The sequence below is a fragment of the Cryptosporidium ubiquitum genome (genome assembly GCF_001865345.1).
Source record: "Cryptosporidium ubiquitum isolate 39726 chromosome Unknown contig_11, whole genome shotgun sequence".
NCBI classification, from domain to species: domain Eukaryota; phylum Apicomplexa; class Conoidasida; order Eucoccidiorida; family Cryptosporidiidae; genus Cryptosporidium; species Cryptosporidium ubiquitum.
Genome location: NW_021639812.1, coordinates 164,351 through 178,512, shown reverse-complemented (window position 1 = coordinate 178,512; position 14,162 = coordinate 164,351). Strand labels below are relative to the sequence as shown.

At 29.5% G+C, this 14,162-nt stretch overlaps 6 protein-coding genes across 6 annotated transcripts; 3 read left to right on the top strand and 3 right to left on the bottom strand.

Annotated features, from left to right (window-relative positions):
- Positions 1–497: 497 nt before the first annotated feature.
- cubi_00071 (uncharacterized protein) lies at positions 498–1,620 on the bottom strand (the record flags this gene model as incomplete). Its single annotated transcript, XM_029017085.1, has 3 exons — positions 498–694; positions 841–1,136; positions 1,256–1,620. The coding sequence occupies 3 exons, from the start codon at positions 1,618–1,620 to the stop codon at positions 498–500; spliced, it is 858 nt and encodes a 285-aa protein (XP_028875664.1).
- Positions 1,621–2,291: 671 nt separating this feature from the next.
- On the top strand, positions 2,292–2,890 carry cubi_00070 (uncharacterized protein; the record flags this gene model as incomplete). Its single annotated transcript, XM_029017084.1, has 3 exons — positions 2,292–2,459; positions 2,522–2,620; positions 2,702–2,890. The coding sequence occupies 3 exons, from the start codon at positions 2,292–2,294 to the stop codon at positions 2,888–2,890; spliced, it is 456 nt and encodes a 151-aa protein (XP_028875663.1).
- A 390-nt stretch (positions 2,891–3,280) lies between these two features.
- Positions 3,281–4,321, top strand: cubi_00069 (uncharacterized protein; the record flags this gene model as incomplete). The annotated part of the gene is made up of 1 exon (XM_029017083.1): positions 3,281–4,321. The coding sequence occupies one exon, from the start codon at positions 3,281–3,283 to the stop codon at positions 4,319–4,321; it is 1,041 nt and encodes a 346-aa protein (XP_028875662.1).
- A 110-nt stretch (positions 4,322–4,431) lies between these two features.
- On the bottom strand, positions 4,432–5,067 carry cubi_00068 (uncharacterized protein; the record flags this gene model as incomplete). Its single annotated transcript, XM_029017082.1, has 1 exon — positions 4,432–5,067. One exon carries the CDS (start codon positions 5,065–5,067, stop codon positions 4,432–4,434), a length of 636 nt encoding a protein of 211 aa, XP_028875661.1.
- A 434-nt stretch (positions 5,068–5,501) lies between these two features.
- cubi_00067 (uncharacterized protein) lies at positions 5,502–9,020 on the top strand (the record flags this gene model as incomplete). Its single annotated transcript, XM_029017081.1, has 1 exon — positions 5,502–9,020. The coding sequence occupies one exon, from the start codon at positions 5,502–5,504 to the stop codon at positions 9,018–9,020; it is 3,519 nt and encodes a 1,172-aa protein (XP_028875660.1).
- A 262-nt stretch (positions 9,021–9,282) lies between these two features.
- Positions 9,283–13,527, bottom strand: cubi_00066 (ATP-binding cassette protein; the record flags this gene model as incomplete). Its single annotated transcript, XM_029017080.1, has 1 exon — positions 9,283–13,527. One exon carries the CDS (start codon positions 13,525–13,527, stop codon positions 9,283–9,285), a length of 4,245 nt encoding a protein of 1,414 aa, XP_028875659.1.
- Between the last annotated feature and the right edge of the window lie 635 nt (positions 13,528–14,162).

Below are 14,162 nucleotides of genomic sequence, written 5' to 3'. Positions count from 1 at the left end.
ATATTATAATCAAGTTTTTAGTTCAAAATCCTATTTCCTCAGATTTTAGTTTATCTTTCTATTCTTAAAACTTCTTTCTCCAATAATCCCAACAACTTTATTACCTACTTCTGAACAAAATGTTAACTTTCTTAACTTATTGATTTATTTAAATAAATTAATAAATTAATATATATATATTTATATTTCTTTTTTTTTTTTTCTGCTCCCAATTTCCCTCTGAATTTAATTCATCTCCCCACATAATCCTTTTATTTTAAAAACATGCAAAACTCAAATCCTAGTAACCACTTTTGGCGGGTTTTTTCTGAAATATTTATTTTGACATTAACTGGAAAATCTAAATATGGCTTAATCAAAGAAAAAATTAGAAAATAGAAGATAGATAAAGAAAGAGTGAGAAAGAAAGAGAAAGAAAGAAATTGAAATTAAGGAACAGAGAAAGGAATTCAACGAAAAAATGAGTATAGAAATAAGAGTTAGATTCCACTAGTCACCTAAAGTATTTGAGGTCTTAGTAACCTTGCAGCAGGTTCAAACTCCATGTGAGGAAAGAAGGTAAAGTTGGGCCCAGTGTTAATTTGTACAGAAGCCCCCATATATAATGAAACGGTTGGGTGGTAGAAACCAGAAGCAATGTTTGAAAAGCTGGCACTTACCTTCTTTCCATTGACAAAAAACTCGATAAGAGAATCTGAAATGAGGTTAAAATGATAGCTTTAATTTTTGATCACTTTGAAGTTTCTATCTCTTTAGAATCTTTGAAAATATCTTAAAGAAAGAGAAAAGAAAAAAATTTCAATAGAACTTCAATAGTAATCAAAGTGCTTAAATACTTACCAGGATCTCTTATAACTTTGGGGAGCTTTTCTGGGTTACACAAAAGTCCAAGTTCCAAATATGGATGTAAATGAGGAGAATTTCTGGGATCTTCCAAATCATAAGGAATACCACTAAGCTTGATCAAACACCCAATCACATCTCCAGTGGTGACTTGAGTAATATTTTCCATCTCAGAGATGTGCTGGCTTCTACTATTGTAAAATATAGAGCAAGTTTTTGTACTAAAAGAATATCCAAAACTTGAGGTCCCAACTGGAACATCAAGTCTATTATATCTGCAGCTCCAGCCAACTCTGATTGTTTAGTTAAAATGAGGAAAAAAAATGCTTTATTCAAAAAACTAGATACTAGAAAGGCTACCTAAATGAAAAAAGGTAGCCTATAATATAATTAATTCTAACAATCAACTTACCTTATACTGGGATCTTGCTTCAAATTTAAAAACTTGGAATGGCCTAAAAATTTGGAAATTACTCTTGGTTCCAAAACTTTGATTTCAAAATACCAAGTTCCAGAACTTGCTCCATGAGTTAATAAAACCGTTGACCAACCCTTATACCCTATAGCTGTTAGTCTGTCTTCTGATAACTCTATAGAAGGATCTTTGTATCTTACTGAGAAAACAGGGGGTTCAAAATTGTCAACCTTAAGGTCTTTTCCTGTGTTTTTTTTGCTTTTTTTTCTGGGGTTACTGGTATTCTGAGACTCGTTTGGGTAAGAAGGAACTTCTTTATGTGAACTGGTTTCAGTTTTTATTTGATAATTCGTAATTTCCATTAGAATTTACTTCAAGTAACAGAAATCCAGTTTAACCCACAGATTTTTAATTAATTTGACTAAATTCCTTGTATTCTTTGGATCAATTTGCATGCCACAATTTTTTTCAATTTTTTTTTATTATAAACTTAATTTCATTTGGTTCCTTAACATTCCCGCCATTTTCCTTTTATTATTTCATGTATGAATGGCCTAAATTACTCAGTTACTTCTTACACCCAATTTCTAGAGGATTTGTTTTCAAAAAAAAATGCGCACTTAAATATATCTATTCTTATTTTTCTTCTTTGATTACACCCATTAATTAATATGCCCCAAATTCTGTCTTTAATAATACCTTTAAATATGATTATAGTAGTAATAACTTAAAGAATTAAACCGGGCGAAAATTCCAGAATGCTGTATTGTTATTCATTAAACTTTTACTTTTTTAAAAAAAATTACCTTTTTTACATAATGCTATTTGCATGGCATTTTTCCCATTTTGACTGATTTAGGGTAAGCATTTTTCCCGCCAAAAAATGTTCTGGCAAATGTAGATTTAAAGTTGATTTGGTAAAAGTAGGGCAGAAAAAAAAAATAATAATTAATGAAATTTTCTGTGAAAACTTGAATTCAAAGTCTTTTTATTTGTGATTTTGAAATTAAGATTTTAGTAGAATACCAAATCGATGTCAAATATTTTGGAGAAATCAAATGGAAGTGTTGAATCACAAATTGCCATATTAAAGGAAAGGTTATTAGGTTATGCTTGTAAGCTTGCACCAGTACCGAAGATTGGTAAGATAGATACTTCAAAGAACGGAAAATGTACTTCAAGAACTGGTTCTTCAGAAAAAGTAAGTTTTTTTAATAATTTGATTTTGAATGTTTCTTTTAACTTTGATTTGTTTAATTCCAGAATTGTGATATATGTGGTGCCAAATCTAGTTCTTTATTTTACTGGGAAAACTTTGAATATTTTCCAGAAACAAGGAAAATTAATTTGAAGGATCCATTGGTAAGTTTTAAATTTTTAAGTTAATTATTTTAGTTGCTGATTACACTCAAATTTGTTTTGAATATTCCTTTTCCACTATAGGATGTATGTACATTATGTCTTAATATTCTAGACATTAATGCATTAACCAACTCGATTATTAAAAGCGAAAATGAAAATTCTCTCATATTTTCACATTTTCTGAATGTTAATCAGATTGATCCAACGAATCAAACATATCTCCAGCATTGTATTTCAATATCTTTTGCAATACAAATTCTTGCAAAGTAAGTTAAATTAGCTGAAACTCTTATTCTTGTTTGCTTAATATATTAACTCACCTTTAATCTTTTATTACACTTAACATAGAGAAATTAACTGGACATATTAACTATAATTATTATAAATCATTAGAATCCTCAATTTTTTTCTTGATTATTATTTACTTTTAATCAATTTAACTTTTTTTTTAAGCCATATTTGTTTGATATTATTACATTTTTTTTAAAGATTCTTTACATAAATTATTTATGATACATTTTGCATTTTTTTTTTGTGATTGCCCGGTAATCATTAATAATTCAAATTGGTATTATCCATTTTATTAATATTCAATTTAAACTTTAAGGAAATTTCGAGGTGAAGGTCGAAAAAATAAGACACATTAATTTTGTAAATATTATGATTTTTTCGGGATTACTCCTTATCTCATGTATTTTATTTAATTGGAGCTTCTCCCGACCCTTTGATTCAGAACTTTTAGACCAATTGCCAAATATATATAGCGTGAAAGTATTACAGGAATTTCCCCATTATCACCAACCAGGAAATTTGAAGAATAATTCTTCCGAAGATGATCTCTCGTACAAGTACAACAAAAATCCATTTACTCAAGGTTTGTTGTTTCTAAATTCCACAACTCTCATAGAAAGTGCAGGTTTATTTCAAGGGAGTTTTATAAAGCTGATTGAATTCCCAAGTATGAAAGATATTCAACACAATACTTTGAAGAAAGGAAACTGGGGTGAGGGAATTGCGATTTTAAAAGACCATATTTACCAGCTAACTTGGACAAGTAAAATAATGTTTGAATATTCAATTGATCTTTCAATACGAAAACAATATTCGATACCAATAATAGGATGGGGGCTTACATCAGATAATGAGTCAAAAATATGGGCTACATCTGGATCTGATGAACTTTTTGAACTTAATATTCCAGATTTTGACTCTTCAGATAAAGTAAAAATTAAAAACGTAGTAAAACTGAAATGTCTTGGAAAACCAATGTATTACGTAAATGAGATGGAATATGTTCCAGAAACGAAAACTATTTGGGGAAATATATTCCAATCGCAGATGATTGTTGAATTTAATCCTGAAACTGGGAAATGTATTTCTATTGTAAACCTTAAATCAATATACAACCCAAAAAATAGCACACTATTCAAACATTCTGATCTTCTAAATGATGTACTTAATGGAATTGCGTATCATCCAAGTCATCAAGAAAAGAAAATCTCCAAATCAAATGGTCCCAATCTTTTTGTTACTGGTAAGAGGTGGCCAAGACTGTATAAAATAGAACTAACCAAGATTCCAATTAAAACACAAAAAGACCATCCAGTAAACCAATCAGGAGATTTTGAAAAATATTTTGAGTTTTACAGTTCATCTGTAAAAATTCCAAGTTTAAATTCCAATAACAAATTTAATATGTAATTATAGTTTATTCTTTTTTTCCACGAATCCATTCTTCTTATTAAATCTTGCAATTAATGTCAATATAAAGGACTAATTATTGATTTAATTATGTTTTGACATTTTTTCCTTCACCACCTTTCCATTTCGTATATATTGGCTCCATCAATCATCACAATTTCCTCCAGTTTTGATGTTAATATTAATATTTCTTCCCCTAAGGCTTCAAAGCTTGGAGAACCCAAAAACTTGACTGCTTTAGGCGTAATTTGAATGTTTTTATTGTTCTCAAATACATTAAATACCGCATCCCTATCCCATTGGCTATCACCAATACTAATTATATTTTTTATACCTTTAAAGTTATTACTAAAATGTTGTATTACGCAATTAAAAGCTCTGTATTTCCAATTCTTCATGTCATTTACACCAAACTGTGCAAATTGTCTAGCAGAACAAATTGGGATTATCCTCAAATAATATAATATTTCTGGAAGATATAACTCTGAAGTCTCATAAACCCAACTCGGATCTGCATTTGTTATTATAACAACTTGTCCAAGTTCTGTAGCTTTCTTTAAAAAATTTGCCACTATTCTCCCAAAATTGGTGTTTTTTAAATCTAATTTTTTATTCCATGAAAGCCATGTAGTAGGTAATAGAGTATCATCCCAATCCACAATTATCAAAGTTTTTTCACCTCCTAATAAACCTTCTATTCTTTTTTTTCTAACTCGACCATTTCCCAATTCGTACGAATTAAACATCTTATTAACCTTAAATTCTTAGAATAAGAATTCTAACTTATTTATTTCTTAGTTTCATTTTATATTTTTTTTTTTTATTTAATTTTTCATTTTGTTCCGGACCTTTTATTTTGCATAATTTTTCAACATACAGTTAAATTCCAAGTACAAATTTTTTTCTCCAAAAAATAACACAAAATTCTCACATACACATGCATGCAACCAACAATGCCTTTCCTGAATTCAAATGTTTGCAAATCATTGTTTTCAGTACCGGTATTGCATGCAATAGCCACATGGCGTTTAGGCGGGAGCATGTAAATTCTTATTAACGTGTACAATTTTTTTTTAACTATTGCAAAAGTATTATTAGATAATATATGTTCAAAAAATATAATTAAAAAACCTACTAATGATTTAAGGAATTTTTCAATTTAAAAGAATTCAAATAAACCATGTCAGAAGCTAGAAAATTGATACAAATTGGAAAAAAGGAATTGCTAGCATGGGGAAGCAGTTTATTGGGTGAAGAACTAAACTGGAAAAGTTTTTCAGACGGAACTGTCATTTTAAAGCTTTGTTTCATTGTTTGGCCTAGCTTAAAAAATACAAAAACCGAGATCGATGCCTTATCTGATTCATGGAGAAAGATTGAAACCATTTTTAGAACTTTGAATATTGATTATTCTAAGTTAATAGATGAAGAAGGAATCAAAAATGATAAGCTCTGCTCTGCATATAATTCTGTTATCATTTTCTTCTTTCTCTATCATTGTGCTTTCAAAAATGAATCTTCTTTTGAGTTTATTCCCCCACCATCAAAATATGTTGCAGAATTCTTAATGGGTGATTCCTCAGTAAAGACTTTGATTGTTGGTGGAAGTCTTCAACTATCTCCTAAGACCCAAATTAGACTTTTTGAAAATGATTCCAAGGCTCTAAATAAGCCCCCAGAGCCTCAGACCGAGGGTGTGAGATGTTTTAAAGGAGATGAAGGAGTGTATTATGATCGAATTCAAAGATTTAATGAAATTATTGAAATGGACGAAAGAACCGTAAAGCTTGTTCGAAGTCTTGACAGTTTTTTTGAGGGTCTAAATGAAAAGTTGTCCGAAATTAACAAAATTGATCTCCCTGATGGAATTGAGAATTTTACTACCAAAGTAAGGCATTCCTTGGAATATTGTGTGAGACAAATGGTAAGAACTAAGGAAGAACAAGCAATTGAAAGAGCAAACTTTGAAAATAAAATTAAGATTATAGAAGAAGATTGTGAAAAGAAAATAGAACAGCTTAAACTTAGTTATGAAGAAAAAATACGTGAGATAGAAAATGAAGGAAAACAAAAGATTATTCAAGAGAAAAAAGCCTCACAAGTTATGCTAAGAACTATGCAAAACAATCAGACTTTAAATTTACAAATGTCTGATACAATATATAAAGATTATCAAGCTGGTGATACTTCTCTCGAGGAACTTTCTACGAAGATTAAAAGTGAAACACTTGAACAACTCAAACATCTACAAGAAATTGTTAATGAAGAAAACAAAAAAAGAGATGAAATTGAAAAAACTTTAAATGATGAAATCTCCTCCTACCAGAAAGAAAATAAGAAATTGAGGTACATTATATATAGGTATGTTGTTGATGTATCATCATCTACACCCCAATTTGAAAGAGTCAGAGAAATTAATGATCAGTTTGTTAAAATATATACACTAGCAGAAAATTGGTGGAAAAGAATTACTGATTCTTGTGAAAATGTAATCTCAGAAAGATCTGATTTGAATTACAAAATGGAAAGAATGAGAATAGATGAGATATTGGGGTATCTTAAACATATTTTGGATAAGTATCAAGAGTATCCCAAAGGACTAAACAAGGTTGGATTAAATCAGCCATCAAACAAAAGTTCTAACTTTGAATTTGAGGTTTTGGTACAAAATAACCACCTTGTAAACGATTGCTTGAAAATTGTTTGTGATCTTGTAAGTGAGTCCTTGTTAAAAAGTAACAGAATTGATCAACTCAAAGATATCATTTTAAATAATAAAAATCATAAAACTGATAATCACCTTCTTCAATCCTATAATGATGAAAACCAGTGTCATTGTAATAGTAATGATCTTTTTGGGAGTGTATATGGTAAAATTGTTTGTAACGATGAAAAAAAACATCTCAAAGAAAAAGTTCAACATCTTAATCATGAAAAGCTTTTACTACAAAGAGGAATCGAGTTTCTCAAAAAAAAACTTTACACTCTAAAAAACAAACAATTAATTGTTTCTTCTGAAAACTACGAAAGTAATCTGGATCTAATGGCAAGTATTGACAAACCTCTTGGTGAGACAGAAATTAATTCTCAAGAAATTATTCATGTCTCAGATCTTTGGGATATATCTAATTATCTTAAAGAAGATGGAATTAATGATCTAAAAATAATGAGTGAATTTCTTGTTATTATGAATCGTTGGAAAAAACTTGTCAAATATCCTTTCAATGATGATGAGACATTAGAATTCAAATCTCAAAATAACTTTGGACAAGATTATAAGACTCATCTCTCAAAAACAGGAGTTTCTGTCAAACAATTTAATCTTCTTCCATTTATTACAACTTCTAACAAACTAATAGAAATTGCTTTGGAAAATGACTTCTCTCAGACTGAGTTCTTTGAACAAGTTAAGAAGTTGGAATCTCAAGAATTTGATTTGGAGGGTGATTTTGAAAAGGAGGTAGAAATGATCTCAAAAATAACATTTAATAATCAAAATTTAAATCGAGAAAGTGCAAGAGATGAGGCTCAGACTTTCCCATCATCATTAATAAAAATTGAAACCATGTTTTGGAAGTTAGTAACATGTTTACACATATTAAGAGAAGAGTACAAACTCTTAAAAACTCATAAAATAGACTTGGAAAATAAGTTAGAAACTGTATTAACAGTGATGGAAGATGAAAAAAGGAACTATGAGGAAACTATTAATTTCCAACAAGAAAAATATATCCAAGCTCTAAAAAGTGAAAAAAGTGATCATCAAATCAAAATAGGAAAATTAAGAGCTCAGTTAACATCAATTAAAGTTGAAAAACACGCTTTAGTCAATAAGCCTGGAAAGTCCACAGTAAGTATAGAAAGTATGGAAAAGTTAAAAGGAATAAAAAAGATTGTGGAAACACTAAGTACAGCATTGGAAGTTTCTAATACATTTAGATTTATATATCAGGTTTCAGATGAGTTATGGAATAGTCTTTTTGAAATATTAAAAAACGAAATAGATGATCTTCAAGTTAAGGAAAAAATTAATGAGATTTCTGATCAATTAAAGGGATTAAGACAATATGTAAAAGAATACAGTGAATCTCAGACAAAGAAAATTCAACAAGGTAATAGTGAAAATAATGAAAATAATGAAAATGAAGATATCTCAGAGTACGTCTCAAGTAAGTTAATGGAAATAGGAGATAATTCAGGTTTGGGATTGAATATTTACCAAAAAATAGGATCCTTCTTAAAAGATTTGGCTATTAAAAATAATATTCCTCTTGATTGGTTACAGTTTGTTGAAATGATTGTATCTGCTCGGACAATTGAATTAAACAACGAGATGGATCTATTAAAACAACAGATTTCTGATCAAGAGCAAGTTATATCTAATTTAAAACAAGAATATGCAGAAATTAGTCATTTAAATACAGAAAATCAATCTGAAATTGAAATTATTAATTTAGAGAGGAGAAGTTTGCGAGAAAAATTAGAGATCACAGATCATGAATTGGGGATATATAAATCTAATAATGAGTTACTTAAAGAAAAATTTAAAGAAGCTGATATCTATTATACTAATCAACTTTTGTACTGTAACAAGAGGTTAAATTGTTTGGAAAAGATTTGTCTTTTAAGTATGGATTATGGGATAAAAATTCACTACTTTCGTGATTTTTATGATTCTAAGATGACAAATTCTGAATGATTATAAGATTCAGTAATTTAAAAGTATAAATAAATTGAAAAATTAAAAATTCTAATTTAATGAAAAAAAAAGAATAAAAACTAACTTTAAACAGAATAAATCATTCAAATCAGTAAATTTTTGAGACTAAAAAGTCTTTTCTTTCAGGTCTTTCAAGTGAATGATTTAGTGCTTATACTTCAACTCTGAATCCCATTTTCTTCCTGAAAATATAATTTCATTCTCTACAATATTATTATTTTCGGAATCCTCATTTTTTTAACTATAAGGTATTGGTTTCATTAGCAATGGAGTAAAACATGGATGAAGTATTGGATAAAAGATTTTGAGGAGAATCGTACTCAACAATTCTTCCTTTATCCAAAACAATGATAAGATCATAATCAATAATAGTGTGGATTCTGTGAGCAATTGAAAGTATTGTACAATTTGAGAAGTGTTTCTTGATAATATTTTGGATTACATTATCGGTAGCTATATCCATTGAAGATGTGGCTTCATCAAGAAGGATGATTTTACTTTTTCTAAGGAGAGCTCTTGCAAGGCAGATAAGTTGTTTTTGTCCTAAAGAAATATTATTAGAAGCATTTGTCATTTGGGTATTAATTCCATCTGGAAGTGAGTTAACAAAAGATTCTGAATTGGAATTAATTAAAGCTTGATTAATTTCTTCTAATGAATATTCATTAAATGGATCTAAGTTATATCTGAGAGTCCCAGTAAGAATATTAGGTTCTTGGGGGATGATGGTAATTTGTGATCTAAGTTTTTTAAGACTAATTTGGGAAATATCAATATCATCAATAATAATATTTCCTTGTTGAATATTATATAGCCTAAGAATTGCAGATAAAAGTGTAGATTTACCAGAACCAGTTCTTCCACATATACCAACTTTCTTTCCTCCTTGAACAGAAAAACTAAGGTTATTTAAAATTGCTGGTTCATCTGGATTATATCTGAGTACAACATTATTAAAAACAATACTTCCATTACTTGGCCAGTTAGAAGGGATTGGTCTATTGGGACTATCAATATTAATAAGCAGAGAATCTGTATTTTCTACATTTCCATTAGTTTCTTGGGCTGTATAAGAGTTATCATAATCATCTTCATCTTGATATACTGTTCCTTTTTCAATATTAGTTTCTTGGGGAATAATATTAATTAACTCAGAAGTTCTATCATAAGAGAGGAAGTTATTTTCAGTTTCTGATATATTTCTAATCATCCATAAGACAAGCTGAGTAAGTGAAAGGGAACACTGAAAAGCAATTGCAATAGCTCCAATAGAAATGAATCCTTTAGCTGAAACACAGAAAATACCAAGAGAAGAAATAATAAAAGCTCCAAGCATATCAATATGGATTCCAAGCCATCTTTGTATTAAGCAGTAACATCTCCAAGGAGCAGATTCATAGTCAATAAGATTTTGGATATTTTGTATAAAGTTTTTAAATCCATATTTGGAACATCTTAGAATAGCCAAACCATCTATAGTATAAGAAATAGATGTAAGAATAGGGGATGTTCTGGAGTGGAATATACGTTTAAGTTGTCTGTTGGCTGACATGGCTCTAATTCTGAATCTGTTGAAGAAGTAGGATGCAGGCAAGAAAATAAGTATGAATCTATAATCTAAATATATGAAATATCCAATGTAAATAGTAACTCTGGTTAAACAGTAAGTAAAATCTATGAGATTCTGGGGGATCATTTCGTCAATAACAACAATATCACTGGTAATTCTGGTTAGAATAGTTCCAATTGGAATGGATTCATAAAAGGAGAGTTTTGAATATGAAAGTTTTGTAAAAAGCTCATTATAGATTTTTTTGGAAGCATTGGTGGTTAGGTATATGTTTGCAATTCTGAATAAGAGATTAAGTATTGGTTGTAGAATGTTGATAGCAGTTAATATGAGAAGTCCTTGAAGAATTCCATACTTATCAAAGTCACGAGACCAATTTGAAATCCATACAGATGAGAGTATATTAGATAAGGTACAGGAGTAGATAACAATGATGGATAGAGCAAGAATTGTGGGGTTGAACTTTTTGATGTATTCAATATATTTGGAGAATTCAACACTTTTTACTTTAACACTTGCTTGGTCAAGCATTTTTGCAGTTTTTTTGATAGAATAATTATTATCTTCTTCAGTAAGTTCTATAGAGTTTCTTAAAGTTTGGCTTTCTCTTCTATATTTATCTTTGAGGGCTGAAAGAGAAACTCTACTTCCTCTTCTAGAAACTTGAGATGTTTTGGTGTTTTGATTTGACAATGGAAGAATGAGTGAAGGTGAGGAGTTATTTTGAGTTGATGTTTCTGGTTCAATTTCATTCTTTGGGATACTTGTAATGGTTTCTGAGATACGGATAGTTGGATAAGATGAGTCTTGTCTTGGATTTTGAATATCAGAAGAATTTACAGAAAGTTGATCATCTGTTACAGCTCCAATATCATGAATCTCTTCAATAGTGACAACATCATCAATAATTTGATTGATTTGATTTTGTACCTTATACATATTGTTTAAAAGATCCTGAAAATCAGGATGGGAAAAGAATGAATTATCAGGAGGTCCAGAGTAAGACAAAGTTTTATTATTAATGAAGATTACTTGGTCAAGATGAGATAGTATATCCAATTTGTTAGTGGCTAGGATGACAGTTTTGTGTTTCAGCAGGTTAATAATACATTTTTGGAATATACTTGTAGCAACGACGTTATCTAAGGCAGAAAACACGTCATCCAAAATGAGTATATCAGTGTTCTGGTATATGGCTCTGGCAAGAGAGACTCTTTGTTTTTGGCCTCCAGAGAGATTGATTCCATTTTCACCAATTTCTGTTAAATCTCCATTTGGCATAGCCTTCAAATCATAGACTAATGAGCAGGCTGTAATTACAGTATCATACCAAGCTTGGTCAAAGGGTAGATCAAGAATGATATTACTTCTGATGCTAGCACTTGTAATCCAAGATGATTGGGGACAATAGAAAACTGAACCAACAGATTGAACAGAACCCAATTTTGGTGTAAGTTCCTGCAAGATAAGTTCTAACATAGTAGTTTTTCCAGAACCAACATAACCAATTATTCCAACTTTTTGACTCTTCTTAACGTTAAAACTGATAGATGAGAGTATATATTCTTTAGATGGATAGCTGAAATATACATCATTAACTTTTACAGCATAATCTTGTTGTTCTATAGGCAAATCTAACTGTCTTGAATCAATATCTTTAAGTAGAAGAAATTCACTGAGTCTAGTATAGCAGTTAATTATTTTTTGTAAAGAAGAGATTCCTGTTGGTAAAAGAACAAGAGTAAGCTGAAGAGACTCAAATATGAGTAGTGAAGTGAAAATGACGTCTGCTGGGAAGGTTCGAGTTAAGTATAGGAAAGAACCAAATGAAATGACTGGAGAAAGAGAGACACATAATGTAGCTAAGACGAATCCAAACTGATTAAGGAATCTCCATATTGCTAGGTGTTTTATTTCTTCGTTTCTGATCTCATTAATATTTTTGATGTAGTATTTCTCCCAAGCATAACATTTAATTTGTTTGAATGAGTTAACTAATTCTGTTGAAAGTGAGATTCTTTTGTCCAATGATGAGATATATTTAAGTCTTACAGATTGAGTTAGTTTGATCAGTAATCCATTAACAAATAAAGATAATACAATAATTATGTATCCAATAAAAGCACTGACTCCAATAAATTGATATAGGGAAAATAATAATAATAGATTCTGAAAAATCATTGAAGGTACTGCTAAGAGAGAATTTCCAGTTCCCAATAAATATGTGGATTCTGAGGAAAATAATGAAATACATTTGGCACTGTTTTCAATGGCTACATTTTTGGGTAGTTTAATAAGTTTGTTGGAGAGCGAATAATTCATAACACCTTTTAGCATAACGGAAAGACTGAAAGATCTTCTGAAGTATTGTTGTAAGATAGATCCACAGACAACTTCACAAATTACAACAGACATAAATCTCATGATACCAGAAGCTTTAGTTCCAGCTGGATCTCCAATCCAGTGAAGGATACCATGTATTTGCCAAGGCCTGCACATTTGAATAATATCAAAGACCAGTTTAAATAAGAGGATGGTTATAATTCGAAGGTAGAAAGTTCTGAAGATAACTTTAAAAGTTGATAACTGGATTGAATTTATAGCTTGAGGTTTGGAAAATTCCTCATTCCAATTTCTTATAAAGTATAGATATTCAGTCTGAATATCATCATCATCATCCGCCAAATTAATATCTGAGTCATTAATTAGAAAATCTTTCTCAGCCATATCAATAATAGGAGATAACCACTTAAAGAGTATCGTGTTAAAGAACCCTCTTTTAAAGAATGAGTGGTATTTGGGATATTTACCAAAGCTCTTAAAATCTACAGATTCAACATCAACATATTGTTTATTCAGTTTGGAATAGTCTTTAAAAGAATATATTCCACCTTCAATTGGTTCAAAATTCTTCATTTATTACTCTAAACTGCTTTATTTTATTTATATTGAGTATATTTTCAATATTTTTATACTCTGGTTCCTTGTAATCTTAATACTAGATCTTGTTTTAAAAATTGACTCAATTTGGTTGATTAAAACCTGATTAATTAATTAATCAGACTTAATTCCAGGAGGGGTGTTTTTTTATATGTTCTAAAGTTGTTTTATCTTTTGTAAAAGATCTCCAACTTTTTACAATTTCTATATATCTATACCACATAGTCATCGTTTCACTACTTTTTACCGCCTAAACTTTAATAATTTTTCTTGTATTTTTAGAGTGAAGTTGGATTTAATTATATATTATAATTTTTTTAGAATTTTTTTGTAAGCAAAGTATTTTGTAACTTATATGATCCTGAAGAAAATGTTTAAAATGATTTTTTTTCTTAGGCAGGTAATCTCCTTTAATTTAAGAATAATCACTGAATAGTGCTTAGGGATCTGTTTTTTTTAGCTTTTGAATTTTGAAAAATTTAGAATCAATTTAAGTCTTGGATGGAGATGGTATTAGAAGATCTCATAATTTAGTATCATGGATATTTATATTTCGTCCAAATATTAATTTGCAGATTTGAGTTATTATAATATAATTTCCGGTTGGCGCC